Raw genomic sequence first — 15,698 nt, forward strand, 5'->3', positions numbered from 1 at the left:
TATGCTGGAATTCTGGCAGTGACTTGTTCAAGATAATGCAGGAAGTTTTTCATGCCTAAAAGCTTTAAGTCAGGTCTTGGTTTTGGGTTACTGTGCCAGTTGGAAAGAAGCTGTAAAGGCAACATTCATCAGATAGTCACACAGGCATATGCTAACCTGTGGCAGGAGCTGCACAGGCAGAAGTATTTGGAATTTGGTAAGCTTTTGGGGTGACTGAAGACAGAAGTGAAGAACCTCAGATATCTTACATTTTGAACACACAGTAGAGAAGAAGTTGCATGTGATTTTCAGTAAACAAGACTCACAACTTCTTGGTAGGGAACCTGTATGGCATTTTGGTAAATAAGCTGCAGGTTTCATTCCAAAATTGGCTTCATTTATGTGTATAGCTTAATCTTCCATTGGTCTCTCACTGTGCTTCTGTTCTTTTAGGAGCAGCGGTTCTTGAGTTTAGCACCTATTCCTTAAAGGGTTTATATGTCTGTGTGATTTTCAGATTCTCTGCAAAGAATTGTAAAACATGTCTTTGCTTCAGCAGGAGTAAAATCTGGCTTTGTATGCAACTATGGGGGAACAGCTTAACTTCTCACAGTATTGTATATGTAGGTACCATGTGGTAGCAACTGGAAACAGAATGATATTTTTAATACTGGCTGTTAACCATACCAGGGCTTATAAAAAGTCTTAAAATACAAAGCAATTGATAAGTTGCATAAAATGCCTTTGATTATTGTAGCAATGGGATAGAGGAGGCGCTAGAAGAATCGTCTCATGAACCTGAGCCGGAATTGGAATCTGAAACAAAACCCGAGGAGCTGAAAGCTGAAGTAGAAGAAAAGACCCTTGAGGAGCTCGAAGAGAAGTCTCCGTCTCCACCTCCTGTAGAACCTGTTTCACTACCACAAGAACCACCAAAGGTTAGTTAAAAGTCATATCTGTGATTCTAGGTGCAGATGGTAAACCAGAAGATTCGGTTTTGAACTTAGCCTTTTTGAGTGGCCAAACTGGTACCTCTTTTAGTGTCATGCTGTACGAACAGCTAGACTTGAACCTTAAACTTGTGAAAATGCGAAGTTTCACTAAAAAAGGAAAGAATGTTATTTTTAAGCGCTGCTCAAGTCACCTATCGTAAATTTAATGCCCTGCTTGTAAAGTGTGTGTGTGTGTGTTTTTATGCATGTGTAAACCTTTTTAAATGTGGAGTTAACATATGTTAAGAAAACACCTCAAGCTACCACCAACAGAAGTCTCATACGATGAGAACCACTGCTCTTCCTTGGAAGACAACATAATGCATTGACACTTGCAAAATTGCTGGCAGTATAGGTTCAAAATCAACATGGGGGCGTTGACTGTCTCCCTTAGAAGCAGGATGCCTAATCTTCAAAACCATCGTGCACACTGTGCGTCATCTGGTATGGTTACACTTAGGTAGTTTGAAAGAGATGGGAGGAGCCGGTGAAAGCTGGAGAGAGGTCATTTTCTAGCTCCAGCGTGTCTCCCGTATTTTTTTTTCCAATCCTTTTTCTCTTTTCTGTTTTTACTTCTAACTTCTGGCATCCACTTTCTTTCTTTGTGCAGAAGACACTTAACATTACAGGGTTTTCAGTCCTAGGTTAGGTTACATCATGGAAAGCAGTGATCTGGGGATGCTGAGGGAACTGGGCTCACTCAAGTAGTGATAGTGGGCATGGTACACACTTGCTCCACGCCGTTGGAGTCCACAGATGGCTAGAACTGCAAATCCTTCTGTATCTTCGTTGTAATGCTTGCACAACAATTAATTAATAGTCAGATATGAACCGAAAGTGTATTTTCAGCGGACGAGTTTCCCTGTAGGAATGTCAGTGGTTTGCCATGATTAGTAGCCTAGGTTTGTTGCATTTCCTGCAGGCTTTCTCTTGGGCTTCAGTGACCAGTAAAAACCTGCCTCCTAGTGGTACTGTTTCTTCCTCTGGAATTCCACCCCATGTTAAAGCACCAGTCTCACAGGTAACCCATCTGTGAACACCTTGGATTGTTTCATTACTTCTGCAAACTGCTTCAGTTTTTTAAATTGAAAGATCAATTTGTTTGACTTAAATTGCACAAATTAATTGTGTCTTAAATGTTAATGCACTCACCTTGTCGCAAGCGAAGGCACGTACACGTAACAGGTGTAACTTTGGGTGATGGTGATGTTAAAATCTGTTCATGTGGAAACAGGAAATCACTACTGAAATTTTTTTGACCTATCTTAATGGGATATGGTTTGGTTTACAAGGGAAAAAAACAAACCAGAACAAAAAACCAACTCCCCGCAAAATGGTAGTTTTCTAAAGTGTGTTTGAAAGGGGTATTTCATTGGCGGAAGTGCCCCAGCCATAAAAAGGGATAGCACCATTTCTGAGAAGGTGCAAGATTGCCTTGTAAGGCTAACATTTACAGAATTACGCTGGATTTCATTATCCATTTATAATTAACTTGTTGCAGAACCCTGTACCAACTTATGACTGTGTGAGGAATGGAAGGATTCACATGCTATCTTCCCATTCCTAGGTTGACTGGGTGAGGAGGGGAAGGAGGAAAGAAAGTTTGACCGGGTGATAGCTCATGCCCTGCCCATGCCAAGCTGGTATGAGACAGTCTGAGACTCTCAATGTGTATAAAAATCCTCAAAATAGAAAATGTGTGCTTTAACCTCTTCTGCTGACGCTTGTACCAAAGCACTGTATGTCATGGTGGCTCACGTCCAACCTTTTTAAAAGCCTGCAATTTTCAGTGGAGCGGCTAGGTTATTGCAGCTGTTGTTTTTGCACTGGTTTCTTCTCTGTTTTTTACTTACAGAGAGAAACCTGTCTAGGATGGCCCTTCAGCCAAATGCATGTTAAAAAAGAAAACAGAAAAAAAACAATAAAAACCCAACACCTTGTATGGTGTTGCTTCTGGTCTGACAGGACTGTCACGGAAATCAGATAATGGCTATGTAATGAGTTGGGGAGCCTGTCTGTCTTCATCAGCTTCAACAGGGCTTTGAGCATTTAGGTGGTATTTGAGCCATCAAAACTGTGGTTTTTCTCGTGCAGAATAGATTTTCCTTATGCAGAAGCAAAATTGATTTTTATTTATTTGCAGTAGAGAGGGTGGGTTTTTGTAATATGACTGCAAAAATAATTTAAAATTATCTGTACAAGAGAGCAGAATATAGCTTATAGATGTCCCCTTAAACTCCATTGTATTGTCTCTGCAGCTTGTCATGCTTTCTGCCTTTTAGATTACTTTTGCTGTGACTTCATGTTTAAGTAATTCTGTGTGGAAGTTTCTGAAAAATACCAAAGCGGCAAGAATTTCAACTCTTGGCTCTTGTGGAGACAGAATTAGTCAGTTCTCAGCTCTTTTTCTTGCACACTTTTCAGACATGGTATACAGAAAGCTGGTAGAAAAGGCACCTGAGCAGTTTCTGCAAGGGGTTACAGATCAGTAGCAGCTTTTCCCTGTTCTCTCAGATCCATTAATGCCAGATACTATCGATGTAAACGAGGACAGTAGATTGCACTAGTGGGTGGGTGGCTCCTTTGGGATGCTGTTCTAGCCAGCATCAGTGATGTTACAAAGCAGCTGTTAACTGTCCTTCTCGTTCCTTTCTCTGCATCACTCCAGTTTTTCCCACATCCTTTATCAAGTTAAAAATACAGCCTCTATAGTATTAACTCAGAACCCTCAAAGGACTGCACATGTACTGTTTTGGATATAAACCAGTTCAGTTCCTGTTTATTTACAGCTATGGAGTTAAACAGGTCAGCATTTCTTGCTCTTTTTCTTGTTGTGGGCGATTCGAAATCAACCTGCCTACACTGATAAATCGGGCCTTCTCTTTATAGCATTTTCAGATATTCTGACCTCCCATTTGCATTAACACATCGGCTGTCGGAGGGGTGCCGGAGGGGCGGAGGCAGGCAGGGTGCTCCCTGACTCTTGTCTTCTGGCTTGGAAGTGGTGAGTTCAGGGAAAGATCTGTTTATAGACGCTGCGTTCTTGCACCACCTTAAATCTGTTCGGGCTCTGGATAGACTCTTCTATAATCCATAGCGCTTTTGTGGAAGTGATTGATGAGTGCCTTCAGTAAGTTGTGTGGTCCACGTCTACCTCGGAGACAGTGTGGTAGCTATCTGAGGTATGCATTTAACCTAGCTACTGGAATTCAGGTGAGATGATGTGGGTTTTTTCTTTTGTTTCATGTGAAGCGTGGTTTCTTGTTTGCTTAGCTAGTTGGTTCTTTGCATGCGTGCGTTTTGATTGTGGCAGGCATCCCGCTCTGGGGAAACTTTTAAGCCTTGTCAGATTTCAAAAATAGAATTGTACCAGCCTTTGGAGCCACCTCTTCCCTTGCTCTTTCTGTCCCATCCTCCTCCATTTCAGGGGGGTATTCAGTTCCAAAGTTGGTGGGTACAGGCTGACTTGCAGCTGGATTTGGTGTCACTGCCAGTAGCATTGCCGTAGCAGGAAAAGGTCCCTTTCCCTCCCCATGTGAGCTTCTGAGGAGAAGAGACAATGTCACCTTTTCCTAAATTGTTCTCAAAACTCCGTTAGGCTGAGGTTTGTGGCATACTTGGCTCCTGGGCTGAGCGCTCCTTTAGTTGTTGCTGTTGAAATCCTTATTCTGTGCCTTTCAGTCCACTTTGTGTGCTCTCTGTGAAATGAGAGTTGCAATTAGCTGCTGCTGGGGCTGTAAATGGCAGCCTTTAATAGGCATCTTGTGATGCTGCTAATAATTGCCGTGTTTTGGGGGAGCACAGTTTTGCAGAAGTGCTTTCCTCTTCAGGCAGCTCCAGAGAGTGCTGAGGCAGTCGTCCTCTGTAAAAAGGGATGGTACTGATTAGAAAGCAACTAATGAGGTTAGCTGTCTGTTGTTTGGGTAGACAGAGAGTATTTGTGTGATAGACGAGAAGTTTGGTGAAATGCTAAGCAAGGGGGTAGAAGTTACTTGTTATTTGGGATTTAATAGAAGGACATCAGTGACTTAGCAAATCTTTGCTGAGGTTGACGGAAGGACTGAGTGTTTAAGCCTGATAGCCATAAGTATCTAAGAAATGGGGGTCTGAATGTATTGAGTTTCGCTTTTGAGGTATAATTTACAATGCAGTAAATGTGTGAGTAAAAGATGGCAGGGGAGCTCCGGTGCCCCGTGAGGAGGTATAATCAAAAGAGATTTAACAGGAAGGCTGATTGTCTAGCTTATTCCTGGAATTGAAAAAATGATCCTAGAAATGGTGGAAGGACAAACCAATTCCTAGCTGGGTAGAGAACGAGTGATGTGAAGGCTGAAACATTTATTTGGTGCATAATACCTGCATGTTTCATGTTAAATACAGTCTTTTTACCCCTGTGGGGTACTCTTTGGCTGGAACCGTCAGTTGTCTTGAGTTCTCAAAGGAAAATAAGGGAGATGTTTAATATAACCTACTTCTCCGCAGCAGTCTGGGCCTGTAGCCGTTGTCCTTGTATTTAATCTTCCTCAGAAGCTAGTGTTCTTCTTTGTGCTCCTAAGGATAATTTTATTTTTCTAAGATAAGAAGCCAGCACAGCAGCAGCTGCTGGACTGTTGTACAGAAAATGGAATTTAAAAAATGTTGGGAATTGCTTCAGTAACCAACAGGCTGCATAGAAATATTTTTTATTTTTCTGTCTCTCTTTCTCAAATTAAAAGCATTTTTTGCTTCCGAAAAATGGAATAGCTGTTCTAGTTCCTAGAGAATATGAGAATATGAAGGGTGTACTTTGAGCATCATGGTCTTGCCATCAGGAAGGCTGAAGAATATCCTCAGCAGGTAGTCTGTAGAAATTGTCATTTCAGGTGGCTTTATTGTATCAGAAATACTTATTACACTTCCGAGGGCTTTTGTTTTGCTCCCCTCTTTCTTTTTGGTAGTTTCCTTATAGTTGTTCTGCACTCGAGGAAAAGAATCCCTCAGGGACTCAGACAGAAAATGTGATTTGCCCATCTCTGTGTGTTCATCTCAGACTACCTCTTAATCTGTGAAGTCTGAGCTTGGCATGAGGAAGGTTTATTTGATCTATGTGGGGTTTTTAGGCAGGTCAAGGGATTCTTGAATAACGGAGCGTTGGGGTCTCAATGCCTGGTCAAACATGGAAAATTCACCGTAGCCATGTTTTGGGGAGACGCTCTGATGGAGAGATGTTTGCTTTGCACCTTTTAGCAGAGATAACTGAACACTGCAGTCCTGGATTGGTACAGAGGAATTTATAGAGGTGAAAAAAATGTATTTCCAACACATTGTCATGGGTGTATATCTTCTGGAGTTTGTTTTGTGCATGCCACTTATCTATGTCTTGAGTTGTGGGGGTTTTTTTGTTTTGGTGAGTTTTGGGGTTTGGGGTTTTTTTACTGGCCCGGTTTTTAATAATGCATGTTCTCCTCCTGTTTTAGCCAAGAGTTGAAACTAAACCTGAAGCTCAGTCTCAACCTCCTCGTGTACGTGAACAGCGTCCCAGGGAAAGACCGGGTTTTCCAGCCCGAGGACCTCGACCAGGTAATGTGGGTCAGCCTGTGTGTCTGCTTGGGAGTAGTTGATGAGAGGCGTCTCCTTGATGGGTCTTGTCTGTACCTGTATTGTATTTGGCTGATAATGAACTGTCTGTTCCTACTGCCTTCAACTAGAAATGGGGGAATTTGGAGTCCAAGCTGGTAATGAGTTGTTGCAAAGATCAGGCATTACTTCCAAGCTTCTGTTTTGTTGAATAGTTTGTTAATCATCAGGCCACTCGCTTATATGCTTGAGTACTTTTCATGTGGCTTGATGCAGTTCTGAAAAGCTGGTATGAAAATCTGATGGTTTTTTTCCATGTCCTCTAATTTTGCTGAACCTTGGAAGTGAGAGCTCTTAAATAACCTGTTGCTGCTCTTTGTTTTGGAAGAAAACCTTCCCACCGTGTCAGCCTCCGTCAGTTAATAATTTTATACATATTTTTCCATCTTGTGTAATTGTCTAAAATACCGTTCTCAGTTTGGATGCCTTATGTTTGTCTTAGTTTATGAGCAGCCAGCTCTCTGCATTTTCTTACTCCTACAGAGTATCCAAATCTGTAGGATGGTCTGGCTAGAAAATGTGCACGTTACTTGACGGTCGTCAGAAGTGGTGTTGAGAGGTGAAAGCCTTCTGAAGTGCATTCATCAGTCCAGCCTTGTCGATGGCAAACCTCTGCACGGCGCTGGGCAAAAGCTATCTGGTCAAAGGCCCAGAGTTACAGGATGTTGAGCAGTTCACGTCTTCCCTAAGTCACGAGTTCTAAGGGTGGGGGGAGGCGGTATTTGCGATTATCCTGAAGTGGTAGTGTAAAGCTGGCAGAGCGCTGCCTGCAGCAGTGGTTAAGTTTCAGCGACTGTTATCGTCTCCACCAACTCTAGCTAAAATTGGTTCTAATGAAGGTTTTCAGTAAGTGCATACCAAACTGTGGTGCGGATTGGGCTTAAAAGTGCTTTAGGCCTTGATCAACGTCAGTATATCTTCACTCAGGGACAACACTGAAACTGAAAGGATTTAAGGCACTGAGAAAGAACCATGACATCTGTTACAGGTTAACAATTCTTGTTTTTTTAACATGTCATCTGCAGCAGGGAGCAAAAGCTGCAACTTGTGGCTAAATCAAGTTGCAAATCTGCATTTCTACTTCTCTTAGATGTAACACAAGTCATACAGAAAAGTGTAAGAGCCCGAGTCTTTTAATTCTGATCTTACACTGGGGAGCAGCAGAGGCAGGGAAGAAAAAGCTGAAACGTCAGTTGACCAAATGGTAGAGCTTCAGCCCTACGGTGTCATTTTCAAAGGAAGTCAACGAGCCGTCTTATCTGCTAAAGGAAACCTTTCAAACGAGCTAGCAAGCTTGCTGTAAATGGGCTGGTAGGGGAAGCTGAGGAGAGAAGGGGGTACATACCTACACTGTAATACTTCAGGTACAAAAGGGATAACAGTGTGCTGCTGTCACACTGCAAGGCAGGTAATGATTTAGCAGGGAGACACCGGGAAAGATTTTATCCTGCGTGCTGGTAAGCATACTAATATTTTGGGTGAGCTGGAGAGAACATGAGGAACTCTCACTTGTACTTGGGACAAAATGGTGGAAGATGAAAGGCAGAAGAGGTGACTGGCAAACGTTGTTTTTAATATGAGTGCCAAAGTAAGTATACTGTTGTTGTGCGAAGGAATAGATGAAGAGGTGAATTAAATCCAAATCTTTTAAAAAGTACGTTTTAATTGGTGGTGAGCTCCTCTTCAGTGTCATGATTTAAGATATAACAAGAACCTCTTAAACAAACTTGCCCAGTATGCCAGATGTTTTACTTACCAGGGATTTATTTAACCTAACCAGGGAAACCAGACAAAAAGAAAACAAATACTTTGTGGTATTATCACTAAATTGTCAGGACTGCATAGAGGGGAAGATAGTATCCTCCCCCTGTGTCACTCACTCAAGAGCTGAAGGTATAGAATTGTTTGAGTGAATGTGCTTGGTGCTGTTCATAGATGTGTTCATCCCAATCTACACACATCTTCTAACCTCAGTGGCTCTACCTTCTTCTTTCTGTTGACGACAGGGAGAGGGGACATGGAACAGAATGAGTCGGATAATCGTCGAATAATTCGCTATCCAGACAGCCACCAGCTCTTTGTTGGGAACTTGCCGCATGATATCGATGAGAGTGAACTGAAAGAGTTCTTCATGAGTAAGTAGCCATTGCAGCTGCAGAGACTAAGAAGAAAAACTGTGTTGAAAAGTCAGGAACGTTCGCTTAGGGCCACACAGGGGAACTTTTACATGCTGTAACACTACAGGTGTTGTCTGGAACAAGTGGAGGGAGGGGTGGTAGGGCTGGCACCGTGGTTTTTGATAACATGGCTTCTCCCTTGTGTTTTCCCAGCCTTTGGAAACGTGGTAGAACTTCGCATAAATACTAAAGGAGTGGGAGGAAAACTGCCTAATTTTGGTTTTGTGGTATTTGATGATTCTGAGCCGGTCCAGCGGATTTTAGTTGCAAAAGTAAGTATTGGCATTGAGTAGCCTTCAAAGGATGGAGTGAATGCCTTCAACCCCAAGTAGTGTGGGCCGTCCCAGTTTGCGTTGCTGTTGTTTCTAGCATTCATTCATAAACAACAGCTGTAAGAAAAACATAGTTTTGGCACACGCGTTGTGTCAGGAGTGTTCTGTAGCTTACGAAAGCTTTGCCAGCGTTCCTCAAACCGCATCATACGAAAATCAGGTTTTTTACCTCTGCGTAGAGACAACACATGGAGCTCAACGCTTACTTTGAGAGATCCTTCTAAGCTGAAAGTCAAGTACGTAACCCTTTGAAGGGCATTGCGTAGATCTCTGAATTCTGCACCCTGGGGCTGAGAAAAAGGAGCAAGGTTATTTGCAGTTATGACTTGAGGAATTTGAGAGGAGAAAGCAGCAGTTTTAACTTCTAGTATGTGGGAGTGAGACCTGGTAGAGCGATTCTTCAGGAACTTTAGCCCTGAAGTGAAAAGGCTAAAGCCAGCAGCAAAGAGGCTAAAGACAACCCTGCCCTTACTTGAGAAAGACATTTTAATTCCTTGCATGCCAAATGAATTTAAAAATGCTCTTCCATTTACTGTAGACCTCTAGGGCTGAGGTCGTGTGCTGCAGGGAACCGTTAACAGTTAGTTTTTGTCTTTCGCATGTTAGTGAAGATAGGCTGAGGCATGCAGCGAATGCAGTGTTTTCATGTGCCTTGTGTAAACGGACTTTGTGAAATGGTGACTAACGTGTGCCTTGAAAACTTTTCCCTATAAGCCTATTATGTTCCGGGGTGAGGTGCGCTTGAACGTAGAAGAGAAAAAAACAAGAGCCGCTCGTGAAAGAGAGACCCGAGGTGGAGGCGATGATCGTAGGGATATTCGTCGCAATGATAGAGGCCCTGGGGGTCCCCGTGGAATAGTGGGTGGTGGCATGATGCGAGACCGTGACGGAAGAGGACCCCCTCCGAGAGGTGGCATGGCACAGAAACTCGGCTCTGGACGAGGAACCGGGCAAATGGAGGGCCGTTTCACTGGACAGCGTCGCTGAAATCTCCACTGTGGGCAGACAGTCTTGGCAGTGGTACATTATCCATCGTGTTTGCATTCTTGTTAATTTTTTTTGGCTTTGGAATGTGACACAGCCCTTCTGATCATTTCTTTGATGTGAAAGCATCCTTTGGTTTCCAGTTTAAATTGAGGTGGATGTTCTTTCCCCAGTTTCACAACAGGAGTCACACTGTTAATTTATAAATGTAGACTTGGAGAATTGAGGACTGAAAAAAAAGAAAAAAAAAGACCGGTTAACTATCTGCAACAAAAGTGAACTAAAGGACATGCCCAATAGAATTCAGGTCCTTTCAGTCAAAAACCCTCTGCTGCACATTTTGTGTAAGTGTTACTGTTTCTGCCTATTACTGTTGGAAACACAAATAGTGCAATTTGTGCAATTGGAGAAGCTTGCCTTTTTTGTTTTTTCCTTCTTAGAACACTCGGCTCCAAACAAACTCGTGTTTATGCACTCATCAAAATGCACTAATGGGTACTCTGAACTCATGTATATTGACATCTGCAGGAGGCATCGGAGGAAAAAAAACCTTCATCCTCTTATTCAGACAGAATAGCTTGTGAAACGATGCGGGCATCTGATCTGCTTGCTGTGACCAACATATGTACACACACAAACCTTAATAAGACTACAAGTTTGTTCCAGAAGGAATCCATTTAGCTGTAAACTAAACAGAACCCAGAGTTTCAAAGTCGTAGCCCTGAGTACGCAACAAGTGTGATAGTTCACGTCAGATTTTTCTATCTGCCCCTCTTCAGTACAGGGATGGCTGCTCAACACACTCCTCCTTCCCCTTTCCCCTTCGATAAGCATTGTACAGTGAAACTTGTCTTGACTGTATTTGAGTTCTCTGGTAATGTAATAAGCATGATGGTGCCTTCTATGAATACATCATTCCAGTCTTGCTGGTGATTTTGTACAGTATAGTGTATGAATTACTGTGCTGCAAAGCCAATCGGCTGCAAAGCATTTAAAGGAAATCATTGAAAAATTGTATTAAAAAAAATTGCAGTATCTTTCAATCAGTAAACGTTGCTAAAACGATCATCCACCTTGCTCTTCAATTAACAAGTTCGCCTGTTTTTTTGCAGAGGGGGGGAAGGGAGGAAGAAGGCATCCAAGTAGTCTCCAGGTTGTCTCTTCTCTTTAGTCAATGTCAAAGTTAAAGAAAACGGAGTTGAAACCTCTCTTGGGTGTGAATTTCAGAAGTCAGTCAAGAACGGTGAACGCTTTTGGCCAGCTCGTAATCGGTAGAACTGAACATCCTTTGTGAGGGTGAGCTTATCAAACGAGGATACTGCAATTTTCAGAGAACAAAACAGCAGCTCTTAAGTATTTGCATTTTCCCGTTGTGCTTTTTAAAAAACTCTTACTCATTTTGCACATAACTCTCAGCTGAAGTTGACACTTATACGTGGCTCCAGACTGAAGGGTGGAAAGGAGACATCCTCTTCTTCAGTTTGACTGGTGGGTTTTCCCAGTGGAGAGGTCCGGTTCTGGAGTGCATTCCCGAAACCTGCAGCTGCAGCAGACAGTACAGTTCAGCTCGATGCCGGGCCGTGCAGCAAGCGCCTGGCTCTGAGGCGTCAGGGAGGAAAAGAGGGGGGTGTGTTTGTGCGTGCGTCTGTGTGAAAGCGTGACCACTTAAAGCTGCTTCTAAGCATGGAAGACCTCAAGTAAAATAATTGCAATTTCAAGCAAAAGCAGATAGGGCATCATAGCAATCTGTCTCTGGATTATGCAATCGTTTGCTGGTTTTGAGTAAGTTGGAAGATTTTGCACATATTTTTCTGATAGGTTAGGCAAAGCGAAGTGAACATCTTTCTGTTTTCTCCCAAACTCGAGGTCTTCTGTGTTCCATGGTAAGTCTTGCACTATTTTCATAGACTTTTTTTCCGGGGCACATTTCTTCCAGCTTCCATTTTCATGTTTCAGTTTTTCGTTGAAGGTCTTGCATTTTCAGCTGTTACCTGGAAATCTGTAGTACTTGAACTGCTCGCCACACACCACCGCTACTTAGGTTTGAAGCCTTCGGACAAATTGCTGTCATCAGTTAGCAGTTTGCCACCAGTGTGTTTTGTGTAGCCTCTGGGTTTTTCCCTTTCGTAGTGCTGTGGTGTTTTGCTGCCACCTAATTCATTTGAATGGCAAATGGCACTGGGAATAATTTCAACAAGAAAAAACGGAGTATTAAAAAGAGCTACTGAGCCATTCTGCTTTCTGCCTTGCTTCTTGTTTAAGTGACATGAACAACCATTGGAACGTCATCCAGAGAAGTTTACATGGTGATAGCTCACCTGCTGTACTGTGGACTCTTACGTGTTCTCAACCCTCTCGATAGTAAATGTACCTCTTAGAGCAAAGGAAGGGATTCACTGACCATTACTGTTAGTTGCTGATTTGTGGATGGTGGGAGTATTTTGTCATTACGGTTCTATTTCAACAAACTTGGCTGACCATCTTGGCTTTAGTACATATACAAGACAGTGGATTACCATCTTTATTGCTGTAACGTGTCAAGCATTATATGCTAGTAGATTCTAGTTTAATTGTTGCAGGTGGAAAGTATTTTTACTTTTAAGTTTCCATTCTGAATGTGTTTTGACTAAACATATCAATAAACTACTGATGTCTGCAGCATTTATCCATGTCCCTAATTCTCTTGAATGCAGGTCGCTGTAGAGCGCTGTTTCATCCTTTGCTGTACAGAAAAATGCTTTTTTAAGAACATTGTTGCTGGCTTGTCAGATGGCGGTGGGAAGCCCTAGTAGTGCACTGTCACGTACTTCGGCTGAAGCGTTGGACCTGAGTGGAGTCGATAAGCTCTGGTTTGCCGTGGCTGTATAAACTCCTTTCCTCGGACGCTGGCTTAAGAAGACACAAGGGTTGGAAACCCTGCCAGTGCCACTGAGAAACCGTGCCTGCTCCCCTGCTGGCTCCTGAGGGGCCCTGGCATGGGTCGCTCCGGCTCCAGAGCTGAAAGACAAGGAAATTGGACGTGGTTTGTTGTGTCACAGGTGGCCGGCGAGGCGTCGCCCTCGGTGCGGGTCGGTCCCCTCGATCTGGTGGCTCCTCTCTCCTCGGGGTGTGCGTGGTCCTGGGAGGACGCGAGCTCCTCTCAGACGTGTCCCAGGTGGGATTCCTCTGCCCCTCGCCGGGCTGCGGGGGCTGTGGTGTCTGGCTCCAGGGATGCAGCTTAAGCGGATGCTGTGATGGTGCTGGGAGGAGCGTGAGCTCCTGACTGAAAAAGACAACTCCCAACTGTCTGAAAAAGACAAATCTGGAGTTGCTTGCTGTCAACTTTAGTGCTGCTTACTCTTGATACTGTGGAACTGCTTGTCGTACTGCAAGATAATCCCTGTTTTTTCCCTTCTTGTGTTTGGTGGCGTTGCCAGTGCCAGCATTTACCCAGAAAGGTTGGTAAAAAGGTTATTCTTACATTGCTTGTAGGTAAATTGTGTCTGAGTCATGGAATGTATGCAGAGCTGTTCTGCTCTGAATGAAGTTCCTGGTAGCTGCTGTCTGCTGTGTCTTGAAGTCCTGCCGAGTGCATGTCTTGGCTGAATTTATCTGCTAAATGGCAGTTGGGAAGTGTCTGAAAAGTTGCACGGTTGTGGGAGTTGAAATACTGGAATGAAAAAACAAGATCCTGTAGAAGACCCCTCCGCCCAAGTCACCAAAAACTCTTCTGAGGAGCAGCCTCAACAGCTATGAGATCTGCTGGTGCCAGAGATCCCCGAAGAAACGTGATCCCCTGGTCTCAGGGTCTGCAGCATTCAGACCTTCACAGTGCTTTACGAGGTAAATTGTGGAGGCCTGCCAACTCGCATTTATTTGGGGCTGGGGAGGAGAGGAGGAGATGGCAGAGATAATGCTATCTGAAACCAAACAAGGTCAGCCAGGACCTAGTTTTACTTGTGCTTTGAAGTCTTACGTATTTAAAATTGTTCAAGAGCACATTTTATCAGCACCTGAGCTGATGTTTAGGCTTTGTGAATGACTGTGCATAATGATCAACCTGTACATTTTTTTCTTTTTATGTGGTTGAAATGGAGCAAGGTACAAGTCAATGCATGTGCATACCACAGTGATAGCTGGGGGGCTTTTAGTGGAGATAAAAAAGTGAGGAAATGCCGGAGGGCAGCTGAAGGGTGCCAGAAAGCAACTACCTGTTCAGTGCTGCAGGGGCCTCGCCTGTTCCCGTAGCGTAACCGCGTGCAGACACAGCAGGCACTAAGGGACCGTTATAAATCTTGGTGGACGTGATTTTAGGAAGGCCTTTGCAGTCACAGCGATTGCTGGGGTTTTGCATTTCATGTGGAGAGAGAGAGCTTGGAAAAGTGCATTTATTGGACATGAGGGAAGAAGATAGCAGGCTGCCTGATAGTCCTTGGGAAAGCCCCTCTTGGGATCCGCGGTTCAAGTTTGGCTTCTCACAAGGGGAAGAAAAACAGCTTGGGACGTCAGTGTACCTTTCACTCGTGTTCTGACTGGTGTCTCCTGGGCTTGAGCTGAAATGAGACATCTCGGTAAGGGTGCTTCTGACGCTGTCTCTGCAGCACTTGCTGTTCCCTCCGACAGGTGGGAACACTGTGAAGTACTGTGTGTGTCTGTGTGTGTATTTTTGCACGTGTATGAATTAAAGTTGAGGACAGCTTTGGCAGATGCTGACACGATGCCTTCTAGGCTGCCTTACTTGAACGCAGTTTTAATTGCAGACCTTCCCGCAACCTTGAAATCCTTCAGTCCCTGGAGAGGTAAGGTACAGAAATTAAACCCAGAGCTGGTAAAACAAGGCACCAGGTACTGGTGGGTTTCATGCCGCCGTTGAGACCTTAATAGCCCTGTTGGGCCCTGCAGCGTTCACAGCGAGCGAGTCCTGAAGTGCAGGTACTGAAACGCTGCTCTGGGCAACGTGTTGTCGCCGTGTTTGTCCCGATGGACCAAGTACACAAAGTTGTAGGAGCTGTTGCACCAGCAGCAGGTACAGAGCGGGTGTGCTCTGCCAGGAGTGCCCGTCAGGGAGGTGAGGGGTGGCTGAGCGTCTGTTTGGGGTATGGAGTAGGTGATTCTTGGGATGATCAGGACCAAGTCCCCACTCTGGCTCGGCTCCCCTCCTGAGCAAAGAGAAGAAACAGACGGGGCAGGCCCCGCGCAGAGCGGGACAGCTCTGCCGTAGCCTCTCTGGGCGCATCACAGTGCCAGGAGTGGTACCGCTGCCCTGGGCTGAAGCCTGCGGCTCTTCCCGCTCGGCAGGTGCAGTGGGAGCTGCTGGCATTTCCCCAAGAAGCAAGGAGTGACTGGTTTTTCCCTGATGTGTCGGCCTCTGCCGCTTTGCTCCCTGCAGTCTGCACACAGGCAGCGCAGTGCTGGGGAGGGGAGGGGTAAACCTGCGGGTTCCCAGCCCTGATGTGAAGATCTCCAGGCTCCAGAGCATGGCCCAAGAGGTGGAGTAAAAAACAGTTTTCGGTGTTGTGGGAAGAAAAATAGCTCAGTGGGAAGCAGGTCAGAGGAAGGATGGGGCGTGCACAGCAGCCTCGGGCACTCGATGCGGCAGCAGTGCTGTGAATCCATCCAGTTGCTCAAGTGAAAGAAGA

General features: G+C 44.5%; 1 protein-coding gene across 2 annotated transcripts in view; it reads left to right on the top strand.

Annotated features, from left to right (window-relative positions):
* The window catches only part of G3BP2 (G3BP stress granule assembly factor 2), a 30,283-nt gene extending 18,591 nt beyond the window's left edge, over nucleotides 1–11,692 (top strand). Inside the window, exons 7-12 of one of the 2 annotated variants that reach the window (XM_075501365.1) lie at nucleotides 737–917; nucleotides 1,894–1,992; nucleotides 6,428–6,530; nucleotides 8,594–8,722; nucleotides 8,918–9,036; nucleotides 9,811–11,692. In XM_075501365.1, coding sequence (XP_075357480.1) covers nucleotides 737–917; nucleotides 1,894–1,992; nucleotides 6,428–6,530; nucleotides 8,594–8,722; nucleotides 8,918–9,036; nucleotides 9,811–10,083 — 904 coding nt within the window. In that variant the 3' untranslated portion in view covers nucleotides 10,084–11,692. The remainder of the gene's footprint in view (nucleotides 1–736; nucleotides 918–1,893; nucleotides 1,993–6,427; nucleotides 6,531–8,593; nucleotides 8,723–8,917; nucleotides 9,037–9,810) is intronic. The other variant, XM_075501366.1, reaches the window with a different exon arrangement.
* The last annotated feature ends 4,006 nt before the right edge of the window (nucleotides 11,693–15,698 follow it).

This window comes from Mycteria americana, chromosome 4 (genome assembly GCF_035582795.1).
Source record: "Mycteria americana isolate JAX WOST 10 ecotype Jacksonville Zoo and Gardens chromosome 4, USCA_MyAme_1.0, whole genome shotgun sequence".
Lineage (NCBI taxonomy): Eukaryota > Metazoa > Chordata > Aves > Ciconiiformes > Ciconiidae > Mycteria > Mycteria americana.